This window comes from Pan troglodytes, chromosome 6 (assembly GCF_028858775.2).
Source record: "Pan troglodytes isolate AG18354 chromosome 6, NHGRI_mPanTro3-v2.0_pri, whole genome shotgun sequence".
NCBI lineage: Eukaryota > Metazoa > Chordata > Mammalia > Primates > Hominidae > Pan > Pan troglodytes.
The window spans coordinates 60,795,118-60,810,920 of record NC_072404.2 but is presented as its reverse complement, the minus strand read 5'-3'; the positions used below and the strand labels follow the sequence as shown (position 1 = coordinate 60,810,920).

General features: G+C 46.5%; 1 protein-coding gene across 2 annotated transcripts in view; it reads right to left on the bottom strand.

The window, feature by feature from the left end:
- The window catches only part of EGFR (epidermal growth factor receptor), a 192,977-nt gene extending 178,082 nt beyond the window's left edge, over nt 1-14,895 (bottom strand). For both annotated transcript variants that reach the window (XM_519102.9, XM_001156264.8), the window contains exon 1: nt 14,345-14,895. In XM_519102.9, the coding sequence (XP_519102.3) occupies nt 14,345-14,432 (88 nt within the window). In that variant the 5' untranslated portion in view covers nt 14,433-14,895. The remainder of the gene's footprint in view (nt 1-14,344) is intronic.
- Between the last annotated feature and the right edge of the window lie 908 nt (nt 14,896-15,803).

Genomic DNA, 15,803 nt, shown 5'->3' with positions numbered 1-15,803 from the left:
AGAGGAGAGCCAAGTGGAGCCTTTCTCCTGTCTGGCTCTTGGCGACTTCCTAGGGTCCAGACCATGGGAAGGACGTCTGGGGCAAAGTCATGTAGCCATGGAGAACACAGGCTCTCTGGTGAGAGCCCAGGCCCACCTCCCCTAGTCGGAAGGCTGTCGTGCACACATGGGTCACGCTCCAGCCTCTACACCACCCTGTCACTGAATCCCCTCTGCGACCCTATGAGATAAGCACCAGGCCTACCCTCATTCTGCAGATGAGGAAACTGACACCCACAGGCATTGCTCAGCATGGCCAGCATCCCCTGAAGTCCCCAGGGGGCCCTGAGTTCAAGGCCAGGGCATGTGGCAGAGTCTGCCCTGCGCACATCACGTCACCTCCCTGTGCTTCACAGGGAGAAAGAGGCTAACAAGTCACTTTAATGAAAACAAAACAAAACAAAACAAAACAAAAAACACCACAAGGCAGGTCTTAAGATCTTTTTGGTACATTTGCTTTGTGTATTCATATGTTAGTCCCATGTCCACATTTTGCTTTTTCTACTTACAGAGAATTTACCCTCAAAATAGAGTAAGTAGAAAGTTGCTGCTTTTTCTAGAACAAAATAGTCATCTATTGAATGTTAATGATTAGTTCTAGAATCACACTGACCTATCTCATTCTTTAGCCTGCTATAAAAATTTTCAGATTGAGAGAATCATTCACAGACATGACAATTTTGGACATACTGAGAACCAGTGGAAGTTTTCAAGCATTGTTGAAGACTTTGCTTTAAGAGCATTATGATTCTAAGGGCTTTGAACACTTGGCACTGGTGGCTTATTTTGACTTCCAGCGTGGTGAGTCCCCTTTACCCTGCAAAGGTAGTAAATTCCTGGCTGAAAAAGTGCCCTGAGTATCCCTTTTCCCTCTCTGAGTCAAGAAACTCCTGAACATTTTCTCCATTTTTAATAAATGACATATATATTCTATCTTATGGCCAGAAAAAAATACAAAGGGACACTGATTTGTTAGGAGAATCAACTCTATGCCATCCAGGATGCATACATGATTGACAAATGAGCAGAAATATCTGCTGCAAAATAATAATAACAGAAAGCATGAGACAGTCAGAGAACCAGGCAAAGATGGAATCATCAACTTAACCAGCCAGCAGAGCTAGCTGTCCCTGATCTGGGAGTCAGATGTGTCAAACTGTGAACACGTCCGGGTCATCTGCGTCCTCATTCAGTTCCCCAGGACGCCAGGCCGCTGCTTGCCACACATGCAAAGGCTCAGGAAAAGTGTGTGCTGGTGCCGTTCTACATAGAGAGTGAAACTTCATGGGAGCAAACTCTTTTTGAAATAAATTGCATCTTCAGATATCATTTTTTCCCTTAAGGCCCATTTAGCCTCCACCATGCTGTGCTAAGCTGCGTCCTCAGACAGAGATGGGCTGAATGATTTAATCATCCTCTGTCTGCCTCTAAGGATGATACCACCAAATTGGTATGTTTGATGTCTACATTTCAAAATCACTGGGTATTGATTAGTTATTATCTGTTACTTTTGAGACTTCTCTTAAACTTAACTGGGCCTTTTATGGCTTGGCAGAACATCTTGTGAATGGGACATAGGGCGATTGTGAGATCAGTACTACTGTTAATAACATTACGTGGTACCTAGAGGTTCTCTCAACTAAAAATCAACCTTGAAAACAGTGTTCAGAAGTCACCAAGCCTGCAAAACTTCTACTAGGTGACCAATGTGCAGTCAACATGCCTGTGCTCACAACAGCCCCTCTCACCTGTGACCACCATCTCATGCTACCTCTTCCCTCGTCACCTAGTGAAAGAAGACAAGTGTGGGAGGAAAAAGAGTGCCCAGTGTCTTCTCAATATTAAGTCAGAGGAATGCTAATATTTTCCTTTTCCAAAATGCGAATAAAAACAAAAAACCCCGAAGAATATAATATTGGCAACTCTCCTCGCCTTAGCACCCAATTCTCATCGGTTCCATCAGCAGAGTTTAGGCCTTGAGTTCGTGACTACTTATCTCCCTGGCTATAGTTTGAATGTCTTGTTTTTGCAACTGAGCAACATTATGAACATTTAGTAGCCATTGCCCAACGAATCTAAAAGCCTAGAATTCCTAGCCAAGACTTCAAGAACTCTGTCATGTGATAAGGAAAGATGGACTCAGATAATCACCCAAGTCTTCTGCCTTTCTGGGACTTTTCTCATTCAACATTCTCTCCCTGACACCAGGCACGTCACTACTCTGCATCTAAACAAGAATCTCTAAAGGTGGAAAGTGAAGTGAAAAAGTAGGCAACTCACCTGATTCTTCATGTTGTCCCACTTCATCAAATTGCTGAACTTTCTGTTCTGCCTCGGCCAGGTAGATTTTTGTTGACTGAAGGTAAAATAATGATGCTTTTGCCCAAGTAACCTTTGCAAGACTTAGAGGTTCAGTGACTAAAGCCACCCTGAAATCAATATACTAACTGCCTGTTTACTGGAAGGGTTTACTTATTCAACAAGAGATACGTCATCACAGGCCTGAAAAATCGATGTGTTCTCCTGGCAATACTCTCTAAACCTGCAGCACCTAGATAACAACTGGAGATCCATTGCTCAGCTGGAGTGCAGGACTTTTTCCTTTGCTACTTTATAATCATGAAATAGAAAATTGCTTTTGGGAAATTTCTGCCAGAGTACTGAAAAGTTTCCACTATGTTAGGAATAAACAATAACAAAACAGTTTCTTCCTTTCTTGTGGAGGAAAATGAACACTGCATTTTGAAATTTCTTCTGGGAGAGGCACATCACCGTCACTGAGAGATCTACTCACTGCCGCACTCTCCATTCCATTCCTTCAACCCAGAAAGTGCCTCCAAGTGAATAATTTGATGTGTGAAACCATCTCTTCTTAAAAGCCAATGCTTGCAAGTAAATCCCAGCCAGAATAGCTTATTACAAATGGTATGATATGGAAAATGAACACTCTTGGAGGGCCACACTGTTTCTTAAGTTTGTCTCTTTTTGTAAAAGCTGTTTCACACCCTAAAGAGGTTAAGTGTATGCCTTCATTTAAATCATAGAAATGAGTCTTACAAATCTATGTAAGGGAATTACTACAGCTTGCCATAGGCATTGCTAACTGACCCAACTGCTAAGTCAAGTTGCCTTCTCCTTTCATTTTTTTTCTGCAAGTATTTATAGGTCTGGAAAATTTACAGAAGTTGATGACACAACATTGAAAAGTCATACTTCTCATTTCTAAAGTAAGTATTTTCAAGGCTCACAAATTCACTGCCCTGTATCTTATGGAATGGGCAGTTATAACACATACAGAAGAGACTTGAGTCTAAAAACTACTTCATAACAAAAAAGAAACCTGGGAAAGGAACCAAAACAGAGCAGAAATATACAGAAATTGTGAGGGACATTAAGCATTAGTAATAGAAGTATAACAAATTTTGAGGAATACTTTATTTAGCCTTTGATTCACAAATAGAACTAAAAGTGATGGGGCATCCATAGCTAAAAAACCCAATGATGTCTTGAAGGAGGAATAAGTAACCTTGACCTGCATGTTGAGAGACAGTGCTGTGTAGCAGGAGAGCACCCAGTGCCCAGTGTTCACCAGCCTGGTGATTACGGACAACAGCAGAATCGCTCTGAGCCTGGGTGCCTCACCTCCCAATCTGGAAAGCTATCCCAATCCTGTGGGGTTGTAGGAGGCTGAGAGAGAAGAATGTTAAGGCATTGTGTAAACTATGAGGTGCTGTACAAATGCGAGGTGTTGTTATTATTATGACATCAATGTTTTGGCATCTAAATTATAGGGACAGCACACTTATTACCAGCATGTTTAAATACATATCTTGCATATATTTAGATTTGTTTTTAATTTCACAGATGTTTTCAGCTGGAAGGAGTCTGACGATCATCTAGTTTAGCTGTTTTATGGAAGGTGAAACTGAGAGGGGAGACTCTAACCTGTTTTCTCTCCCCATTATAACTAACAACAAATTACAGAAAAAAATATGTTAAGCTGCGTACTAAGAAAAACTCCCTTAACAACACCACTTTTCAGGGAACAATACATGTGTATGCATACTTGTATAACCATGAATACTGAGTGTGTTTGGTACTTTCTAACTTTTGAAAATTATACAGTATATTTTTACAGTCATTTGACAAGGTTTTTCATCTGCAGTCCTTTGCAAAGTTTCATTTCCAGTTATTTATAAAAATTTTTCTTTCTCTGTGAAGGCTAATTCATAGCAGCTTGCAAAAAAGAAGGAGAGAGAAAGAGAAAGAAGGAAGGGAAGAAGAAAGAAAGCAAGGAAGGAAGAAGAAAGGGGAGTAAAGAAAGGAAACAGGGCAATACACTATCCTCACTCATAAATGTCACCAGAAATTAAAAAAATCAAGAAACATCTAAAAGGATAAGGTTTCTGATTCTCTATTAACATTGTAGCAAATTGAAGCCAAGAAAAAGTTCTATAGTGCACTCTATTTAAAAGCCCCTCAAAATTAGTACGTTAAAAAACAACAGGTGACACAATAATTCTCCAATGACCACTTTTTTTTTTTTTTTTGACTGAGTCTTGCTTTGTCGCCTAGGCTGGAGTGCAGTGGTGTGATCTCAGCTCACTGCAACCTCTGCCTTCCAGGTTTAAGTGATTCTCCTGCCTCAGCCTCCTGAGTAGCTGGGACTACAGGCACGTGCCACCGCACCCAGCTGTTTTTTGTGTATTTTTAGTAGAGGCGGGTTTCACCATGTTGGTCAGGCAAGTCTCAAACTCCTGACCTTGTGATCCACCCGCCTCGGCCTCTGAAAGTACTGAGATTACAGGCATGAGCCACCGAGCCCAGCCAACCATCTTTTGTTTATCTGTCATATGTTTGGACTTAATCAAAAGTGGATGACATCTGACATTGGGGTTCCAGGGTTTTTGTTACCCATAAACAGATAATTGCTTAACTTTCTAATAATATATTAAAATATACTTTATGTTAAAAATCTAGTTGGAGCCATTAGATCTTGCAAGTTAGCACTAGAACAAACTTAAAATAGCTTGTCTAGTTTATCTCGTTCGGCACAATTTGAAGCATTTACAATGGCTTACAGCGTATGAGAATGAACTAGGAGATAATTTTGTAAGTGAATAGAAACCATTGTAATAAAATCTCCTGAAAGCTTTCAGGTATTCAACGTTTGCTGGTAAATAAACAAAACCAGGTTTTTGAAATTAAAAAAATGTTTTTGAAAAAGTTTCTAAAATTTGGTATACAATGATCAGAAAATCTCAGGACACTTTTGCCTGTCCTTAAGGACCTGCACAAATTCACTAAGTGGTTTCTTTTTATTCCAGCACTAAAATAATGGATAATTTGAGTATCAGCAGAGACACTAAAACATGCACAGTTTTTCACATACAAATGCCAGTTTGTCTTATCAGAGAGACTATGTGCAATGCATCAATTTTATCCAAAACCTGGAGTAAAGGAAAGAAATTTTAGCAAAGGGTTGTAATGACATCATAAGTAAAATGATAGGACTGCTAAAACAATCATGACATCATCTGCTGTGCACCGGCCTGCAAGTATGTAGTGGTAAAATCGTCAGATATCACATTTCTGCTTATAAAATAAAATCCTTCATGAATGCTCTTAAAACAACTGCAAAGCAAGCAGTGGTCTTTACCTCCATATGTGTGTGTATATATATATATATATATATATATTTTTTTTTTTTACATAAAGGCATGAATATACAAGGTAATGTCAGCAGCTGTACTCCACTCTTTATTTGTTACAAATCTACCTATTTGTTTCCAAAGGATGTCTGCAAATAAATAGGTAACATTGTACAGCTTTCAACAGTGGATCAGAACATAGATGTCTCTTCTAATTCACAAGTACCAATGGCTCAATTAATTTAAGGGACATTTTCTGAGTTGTGTGATTTCACATGTATTTATCGTGTCTAGAACTGTGCAAACTTTTGTTTCATTTCTCTCTTAGATTTCTGTAGGAAGAGTTAAAGGATGTGAAGTAGTCATTTTACTTATACATAACACATTTTAGGGAAAATTGTGCTGTTGGGGAGAAAGTTAAAGCTATCAACTATAAACTGGACTCTAGTCCAGTTTTTCACATCTGGTTGCTACTTTAAAAAAGGATCATTTTAATTTTTAAATGCAGAATGTGTTGCACTTTACCTTTGACATTCCAGGTTTCCTCATGGTCATTTAGAAAAATAAAGCAGGAAATTCTAATGCCTTAGCATCTACTTTAATAAGATGTTTGCATTTATAAAAATAACAAGAAACTGAGGGTTTTGCTGAAGGAGCACAGGGCCTACAAGTATTTCCTCATTCCTGTCCCTGTGCCTGGAGGCCCAGCTAAGCATTCTGTTTCTGAGAAACTCCCCTTGTCACAGAGGCTGAATTAGTCAGTCCCTCTTTTGGGCTCCCACTGAAATCCCAAATCACATCTGTTATAAAACATTGCATTACAGGGAGTGATCTTGTATGTGTCTCTCTTTCTCAGCCCTTCCAAAAGGTAAGTCGGTCCTCGGAGGACAAGTGCAGTTATTTTGTTCCCTTGGTATATCTAGATCCCAGCATGCGATGTGCCTGGAGTATATCAGCAGTTCTCAAACTCTGGCATGCATCAGTCAGAATCTCCCTGAGGACTTGTGTGCACAGACCGGGGCCTGCCCTTCCAGTGTCTTACTCAGAGGCCAGGGTGGGGTCCAAGAGTGTGCATCTCCAACAGGTTCTCAGGTGCTGCTGCCATGCTGGGCCTGCTGAGAGCCACTGCAGAAAACTTTTTTTTTCCTTTATCTTGGCAGTTAAAGACAGGTTTTCTTTAGTTAAAACCTGAGAGGCACTCCTGGTGAATTTTGGTCAAGAGCGCTTTCTCTTACAGACTAGGAATATATATTGGTTTTAGGGTGAGGGAGATTATCAGAATTTTGGAATGTTCCTGTTTGAGGGAGTTTTATGGCAGTGTTGGAATATCTCTGGGAGGAGGCGAGTTTATCTTGGGGCAGGCATCTTTCCGGCCAGAGGGGGGTTATCCCAAGACTGGCATCTTCCCTGCTGGAGGGGGGTTATCTCGGGACTAGCATGTCTGTGGTCGAGGAGGAGTTTGGAATGTTTCCGGTTGGAGATGTTATTTGTGGTTTATGGTCATGCTGACCTTAGCCATTAGGCTGATGCACTTTGGATTTAGGCAGTTTTTTATTAAGGTGAACTTTAGAATGAGGGGCTTGTCCAAGATGGCGATGCTCCTGCTCTGTTGAGCCAGACCCTATAGTTATAAAAAGGAGGAGGGGTGGAGTGTTCTTTCTGGCTACTTCCTCACTGCAGGAAACTTTTAATGGACTAACTTGTGAAATAAAATGTGACTCTGGAACTGATTTACTAATGAAATATGCAACTGTTTCTGGATCTCGAAGGAGCTCATGAGATGAGTAAGAAATGGGGGTCTGAGAGCAAAGACAAGATTTCTTTCGTTACAAGCTACATACAACATGTAATCCACTCCTCAGAATTGCCAAGGGAGCTTCAAGAAATGTGTGTGTGCCAGGCTCCGTTCCCCAGAAATACTGATTGTCCTGGTCTGGGGCACAGTAAGGCACCCTCTTTTTCAAAAGCCCCTCAGCTGGTTAGAAAGCATGGTCAAGGTTCAAAAGCTACTGCTTTAAGAAAAAAGAAAAAAAATCATCTCCTACTTTTTTTGGTTCAGTCACTAACGTACAAAACTAAGTAATGTGATGTGGTCTTAAGCAGGGAACAAGAGATCCCCATTCCGAGTATTTGCAGCAATATACAAACATGACTTCTGGTACACTTATATGCACAATATATTATATTACCAGTTGCTGATAACTGCAACTAATCAGCTGCTGACTATAGCAGCCTCACCTAGAGAGAAGCTGGTATCCAGAACCCCTGGTGTGGCTCAATTTCGATGCTGACGGTGAGCATGAGACAGGTGGAGCCAGGAAACTGTGAGAGGAGAACTTGTTCTGTGATCTAAGACAAATAACTGACACGGAAATATGTGAGCAAATGACAACTCAAGCCACATTGCTCTCCTGTGCTCTGGACCACCGTATTCTACTGCCTCCTGGACTTCTCCCTCTGAGCACTTCAAGCTCAATACATCTAAAAGCTGAATATTCATATTGGACCCTCCTGCCCTTCCCCTTCTCCTCCCTTCCCTTCCCTTCCCTGCAGTCCCATTGACTTCCCAGCCTTTGTGATTGCATTCAGTATCTATCCAGGCTTCCAAGTGAGAAGCCTGGGTGTCAATCTGGGATTCTCTCTTTCTTATGCTGCTACATATACTTATCAACCAGTTCTGCCTCCTGATCAGCCCCAGAGTCCCCTGTCCTGAATCTTCCTTGCTCCTGCTTCATCCTCTGTCTCTGGCAATAGTCATGAACCTTCCTGTTTCCAATGCCACCCCTGCAGTCCATTCCCCAAACCGCTGCTGCAGCCATTTTTCTAAAACACCAAACACAGCATGTCAGTTCACAGTCACTTCTCTTTCACACAGGACAAAATCCAAAGCCACAGTGAGGATGGAGCTCTCTGTGAACTGTAGGTAGCCTTACCATTTATTCCTTCTCTTCCTGCCATTTGAATTACTAGCACTCTCAAGAACTTTGCTCCTATTGGCGCTGCTTGTGTAATGCCCTGCACATCCTCTTCTCTGGGGAAATAACCATATAACCAAATAGCTCAAATGAGTAATCCCTTCTACTTGTGGCTAAACGTGCTCTCCTCCCCATGTAGAATTAAAGGCAAAGACTGAACTCAAAAGTCATCCTTTGTCCTGGGAAGAGTTCTGTCATTGATTCTGTGACATTGTTTCACACTTATTATCTCTAGCTCTCTCTTCCCCCAGTTGACTTCCAGACACTTAAGGGCAAGTACCAAGTCTAATTTATTCTTACATCTCAACATATGGATGGAACAGTGTAAATCACTCATCATGGCTCAAACATAAAGAAAAAAAAAAGCCTAAGTTGTAACAGGTACCAATACTTGCCCTTGTATGCAAAGGGCAAACAATTGTGGTTGACTTATGTAATTATTTAAACTAAGTCAGGGCCATGTGTGCTGCCCCGCTAGTAATGGTGTAATTGCAGGTGTACTTAGGGCTGCCTGCAAGGCATTCTCATTGGGTGCCTTGTCCCCTAAATTATAACTTGAGTCTTTTGTTAATGAGAAGTTCCAGATATATTCAGAAAGGACACTTGGACTCCGAGTCTCTCCCTGAAAACCCACCAGAATGAGATAAAACTTGGATCAGAGAGAGAAATTCTACTCCCCCATGTTAGTGTTTCCATACTGCTTGCTAAAGCAAGCTGCTGAAACTGGTAGGAGTAAAATTTATTCTAAGCATATGCAATTCACAGATGCTCAGTCCACAGGACCAGTCATTTGATACTGAACTTCAGGGCCTTCAGGGATTGAAATGTCAAATCTAGCACTTACTTTCTAGGGGCTCAGTAAACACGCCCCCAATATTCCTGGCCCCAACTACCCCTCCTGCTCCCAGCTGGCTCAGGGAACTTTCTAGACAACTGGATTGAGTGTATCTATCTAAATGTGTAGCAAGAAAGCTTTACGAGATGACTCTGAAAAAGTGAAAATTACAGGCAAACTAGTTATTTGAATAAGTTCCAATGCCTGGATTCTTGCCCGAATTCAAACTGGCCAGCTTGTGCCTATGGGCCCAATGGAGGACAATCTAGAGATGTCGTCCAAAGAGCCAACTGCTGGAATTTTCTTAGACAATTCATTCCTGTAGGAGGAAAACGAAAAAGAACGAATGAGAAAACACTATGATGTTTAATGGGGATGGCCTACAGGAACAAGTTAAGATTTACACTCTATTCTCTATGGGTTAGTGGTTCAAGAATAAACCAGTAATAATTAACTGAGACTAACAATGTTTATTACCATAATTTCAAATGTCCATAAGTGACAAAGGAAAACAAAAATGGAATGGATCTGAGGAACAGAATCTGTTTTTTTTTTTTTTTTGAGATGGAGTCTCACACTGTCGCGCGGGCTGGAGTGCAATGGCGTGATCTTGGCTCACTGCAACCTCTGCCTCCTGGGTTCAAGCAATTCTCCTGCCTCAGCCTCCTGAGTAGCTGGGATTACAGGCACCTGCCACCACGCCCAGCTAATTTTTTTTGTATTTTTAGTAGAGACTGGGTTTCACCGTGTTGGTCAGCCTGGTCTCAAACTCCTGGCTTCATGATTCGCCTGCCTCGGCCTCCCAACGTTTTGGGATTATAGGGGTGAGCCACCATGCCCGGCCCAGAATCTGGTTTTAAAAATTATATTTACAGGGAAGCAACATGTGGGTGAACCATATTCTAAAACTTTGAAATTTTCTCAACACATACCCCTATTAGTAAAACCCAATGTTAAATAAGCTCATAACTAGAGTACTTATGAAGTCAAAATTAAAACACGCACACACAGACACACAGGCACACACACAAGTCACATGGCAAGGGCCACACTGTGTTGCAGGTGGGTTCTGCAACAGGCGAAATGTCCTCAACATTGTGACCCATCCCTATTCCGGGGCATCAGCCTGGGGTTACCTTCCCTTCAGTGCCCATAATCATCAATTGCCTTTAATATTAGAGTTGGTTTGTCACTCTCGTCAAAAAAGTTTCAGATGCTAGCTGCTAGTCTTAGAGCTTAGATCAAAGGAAAAACAAAGAATATTTTCTTTTCAAACAGGGAGGAATCCTTCATCTTTGCTGAGACTACTTCTAAAAACATTTCAGAACATGTTAGTGCTGTCACGTGGACCAAGTGTAATTATGCAGCACAATGGACTTTTGGCAATCGGTGTCTTCAAACCAGAAGTTTCTGAAAAATCATGAGTTATGAAACTAACTACGTGAAGCCAGAAATTACTGTTAAAAGCCTATTGGAGCTCTCAGCCAGTTTCTTGTATTCTGTGCTACGGCAGTGTGGGTCTAACACACAAACCACTGGTCTCCTTTCCAGATTTGAAAGCAATCTGGAAGCAAGAGCAGAAACCCTTAAAACTCACCCCCCCTTCACCCTTTAGCCCAGAATATCTAGCATATTCTATGCACTCAGTAAATATTCACTGAATTCAGAAACAACAGCTCAGAAGCCTGAAGGGTCAAAGTGACTTGTCCACCTTCACCCTGGGCTGGAGTGAGAAGAAAGGTCCCAATTGCCAGGCCGGGCTTGGGCTTTCTTGATCTGACCTCCTTTGAGGAGGGAGGGTGGGGTAGATCTCACTTTGGATACCATTAATATCCCCACTTTGGTTTCTCTTTAAGACAGCTCGGACCTACTGAATGGGAACGTCTCCAGAAGTGGGGCTGGGCGGGCTTATTTCCACAAAGCTCCCTCAGTTGGGAATTCGACTCGCCTTGGAATACTTTCCAGTGTCCCTTCTGGAGAGCACCTTCATCCTGTAAGGCAGGGCTTTGCTCAGCGCCCCTCAAGCAGTCTCCACTCCATGCTCACTGAACTGAGGACTAAGCTGCCTCTATGGAAGGTGACCCAACAGAGGGCTGAGGAACTCCGCAGGAATGCAGACTGCCGGACAGCCCGCGTTGAAGCTTCAGACAGGCTCATCTTCATGAGCCGGCTCCCTGGGCCCTTTCCCCTTGCCAGTTCTGACATTAGACATTTGCACACACCTGATTTGGATCTCCTGAAACCAGAACTCGGACAAGGCAGTGGAGTTTGGAAGTTGAGAGAGGGATCTGGAGTCGGAAGCCCCTGGTGTGAATTTCCCATCTGCCTCCTACCAGCTGTGGGAAAGTCACTTTAGTTCTTCCTACCTCAGTTTCCCCCATAGGAGGAGAGTGTGCACCTCTTATGCTTAATGTGGGGATTAGGACTCATGAAATGGTGTCTGGCAGTCATTACCTCTAAGAGCAGCAAGTCTAGAAGTTAGCATGTCCCAGAACCAAACAAAACTCCCACTAAACAAAGTGCATCTTGAATAAAATCCACTGAATTTGATAGACACCGGCCTTAAACAAATTTCTGTTAAAAGAGCTCATCTCCTATTTTAATAATTTGCCCCTGAAAATCCAGTCTTTTATGTTACTGTAATGGAACAGCTTCTGTTCACCTACTCTCTCTCTTGTCTTCAGGAGCATTCTGTTTTGAGTGAATGCGGGACAAACAGGCAAATTAAGTGGTATTTATATTTTTCTCAGGAACAAATCTCCAACTACTAATAGTGGTGTTCAAACAAGTAACATCAAAGAATGAGAACACCAATGGAGGGAGAAAAGTGATGCTTTGGTGGTGCTCTGAGGGTTTAATTTAAAATAAAGAGAAGAGTCTCTTCGGCAGAGACAGGGCTGACACCTGACTAACAGGACCGGCAGTCAGCAGTCTCCGGAGCAGGCCCGCGTCTCCCGGGCACCCCAGGCAGGCAGGACGGGCCTGCAGGCTCAGCAGAGAAGAAACCTTTCCACCAGTTCCTTCAGTGAAAAGCGGAATCCTTTATTATTGGAATCACACTCTACCTTTTCCCTCTTTCCTATATTTGGCAATATTGTAACAATTCCAGATGTCCTCAAAGAGCTCTTTGCATTGGCAAGTAACATCTCCGGAGACTTTAACAATCCTTCTTCCGTCTAGTGATCCCCAAATCTGGCTGCCCAACAGATCACATGAAGAGCATTAAAAAAAATCCCAAGTCCAGGTCTTGCCCCATGCCAATTAAATCAGAATGTCTGGGGGCGGGAGCCAGACACTGGTTTTTGTTTTGATTTTTTTTTTTTAATCCCAGGTAATTCCAATGTGCAGCAAGGTCTGGGAACCACTGTTCTATGCCTTGCCCCTCCCCCAACGACCGCGCTGGGCACCAAACCCCAACTCCCCAAGCCAATGACATCAACAGCAAGTACGGGCCTGGCTCTTGGAACCCGCGCAGCTCAAGGTTGGAATTGTGCAATTAAACCTTCCGAGGCATGTTTCCCCTGTCAAGTGGGTTTATGGTCGGTAGTCACGAAGCCAGACTCGCTCATGTTCTGTCTGCACACTTGGCACACTTGAACCAGGGACATCAATCCGGGGTGTGTGTGTGTGTGTGTGTGTGTGTGTGTGTGTGTAAGACAGGTTTAATATTTTGGTTGGCTCAAATTCTTCAAACAGCAAAAAGAGACATCCAAGAAAGAAAGTCTCCGGGTTTTGAGGAGAAGTTTCTGTGAGCCCCATTTTGAAACACCATGGTGCTGGCCAGGAGGAGCTCTGCTTCCGGGGCTTCCGCTCAAGAGTCCCGCGATCCCCCCCTGCAGTGGCCGGACAGCCGCGTCCCGCTCCCCCGCGAAGCCCAGGCGCGACCGAAGGGCTGCAGGTGGAGCAGACCCGGACGTCCGCGAGGCGGCCATCGAACGAGAGCCTGGGGCTTTCGGCGCGGGCGCCCAGGAGGGAGCTCGGGTCCCCGGGAGGTGGGGGGCACTCTTGGATAGGCAAGACGAGGGCGCACCGGGCGAGGCGAGCGGCCGGGGTCTGCGCCCAAGGGGCGGGTCGGACCCCACCTGCCTTTTGCCAACGAGGAAACTAACCGCCGCCAGCACCACCCCTCCCCGGGAGCCGCAGGTGGTGGTAGACGAGTTCTCCCAGCTCCCAGGTCGAGGCTGCGACTCCACACCGGGGAACGAGGATCGCGGGGACCTGGAGAGGGGCCGGGGCCAGGCTGGCGGGCGCCGGCTTCAGTTTGAGACCTGCGCGGAGGGCGGAGGCGGGGAGGTTCGCTCAGAAAGCCGCCTGTCCCGCGGGGTCCGAGGGGAGGCTGTATTTTTGGGTTCCTTCCTCAGCTTCCCTAAACAGTGCAGTCTCGGCGGGTCGGCAGCGCCTGCCCCTCGGGTGCGCGCCAGGACCCCGCCGCGCCCTGGGAAGACAGCGCGGGGCGCACGTGCGGGACTCCGGCCCCAGGCGCCCACCAGCACCCGGCTTTCGCCCACTGACGCCGATCCCGCGCAGCTGGGCGGGGAAAGTGAGGGAAGAAAGTTGGGAGCGGTTCGGGGCGCCGGAGGTCCCGGCGGCCGTTCCCCGCCCGGCCTGCAGCCCGGTGTCCCACGCGTCTCCTCCTCCGCCCGCCCCAGACTCTCCCGGCCGAAGAACGAAACGTCCCGTTCCTCCCGCGGTCCCGGTCGGCGGCGCAGCTGATCTCAAGGAAACAGGAAAGGACGGGCGGGGGCGCGGGCGCCGAGCCGGTGCGCCGGTGCGCGGCTGGGCGGGCTGCGGGGTCCGGGGAGCGATCCGGGGGCGGCGCGGGAGCCGGCGAGACACGCCCTTACCTTTCTTTTCCTCCAGAGCCCGACTCGCCGGGCAGAGCGCAGCCAGCAGCGCCAGGAGCGCTGCCCCGGCCGTCCCGGAGGGTCGCATCGCTGCTCCCCGAAGAGCTCGCTCCGGCTCTCCCGATCAATACTGGACGGAGTCAGGGGGCCGTGCGCGGTGGTTGTGGCGTTAGCGGCGAGGCGGGGACTCGGGCGGACGCCGACGAGGTGGCCTGTCGTCCGGTCTGGGCGGCGGCGGCCGCCGGGGCTAGCTCGGGACTCCGGCCGCCTCGGCCGCGGCGGGCGCTCACACCGTGTGGGGGGCGGAGGCTGCTGCGGCCGCGCTGCGCCGGGGGCTGCCCGGTCGTCTAGCTCGCGCGGGCCGGGGCGCGGGGAGGCAGGGCGGGAGGAGGAGGGACCAGGCGGCGGAGGAGGGATCGGGAGGAGCAGAGGAGGAGGAGAATGCGAGGAGGAGGGAGGAGAACCAGCAGCGGGGACCCAAGGCCAGCGGCCGCCGGAGGCGGTGGACAGCGGTGGCCCCCGCGGGACCCAGTCTCCGGCGGGAGTGGGGCGGCGCATGGGAGGGGAGCGGGTGCCCTGAGGAGTTAATTTCCGAGAGGGGCGTTCCCAGCACTGCCCCTCTGGACCCGGTCCCCGCGGACTTGCAGGCCCAGCCTATGTCGAGGTCGAGCCAAATCTGTGCCAGGGTCCCCTTCCCCCTTTCCCTTCTTTTGTTTTACAAAGCAAACTTGTACCAGCTTTAGACAGACTGGCCGAGCCTTAGAGCCAGCGTCGGATAATGGCACCGACGGGGAAACTGCTCCTTTATTCGGGTCCCCACCTCCCCTGCAGCCCTACGGGACCCTCGCGGGGATCAGAGGCTGGCCTGGCAGCTGAGGAGGTCGCCGTGCCCGCGCGGCAGGGGTGCCAGGCGTCCGAGGTGGTGCTCTAAAGTCCGAGGGTCCTTCAGATCTTGTCAAGCACCCTCGAAATCATCTGAAATGAGGGCACACAACTCCGGGTGCAGAGACAGGCCTCCTTAATGTTTATTGCAACCAGCCATGGGTACTTTGAAGCCAATGTGTGAAGCACATTACTTCGCAAAAGTGAAGCTCTTGGAATAAAGGCTTGACACAAACAGCCGTGGAGATGCTTTTAGAGAGGCTAAGTGTTCCACTGCCCCGGTAGCTCCCGCAGGAGAAATGCCAGGGAAACTCGCGGAAGCTTTGGCCAAAAGAAACTGAGCTTCTTTGGGCTGCAGGAACTTGAGCTATATTCCTTTGGCAAGTCCACCCCATCCCCACTGTTCCTTCTCCTGCAGTAAAAATGTCCTCTAGGTCCATGTTACAGCCAGACCCCTCCTCTCTTCACGAGATTCACTAGGACCTTCAGGCCTGGTGCAACAACCCTGATCTCTCGGCTCTGTCAAAAATCACAATCCTGAAGTAAGTGAAGCTACAGACCTGCCCTTTGCTGTCTC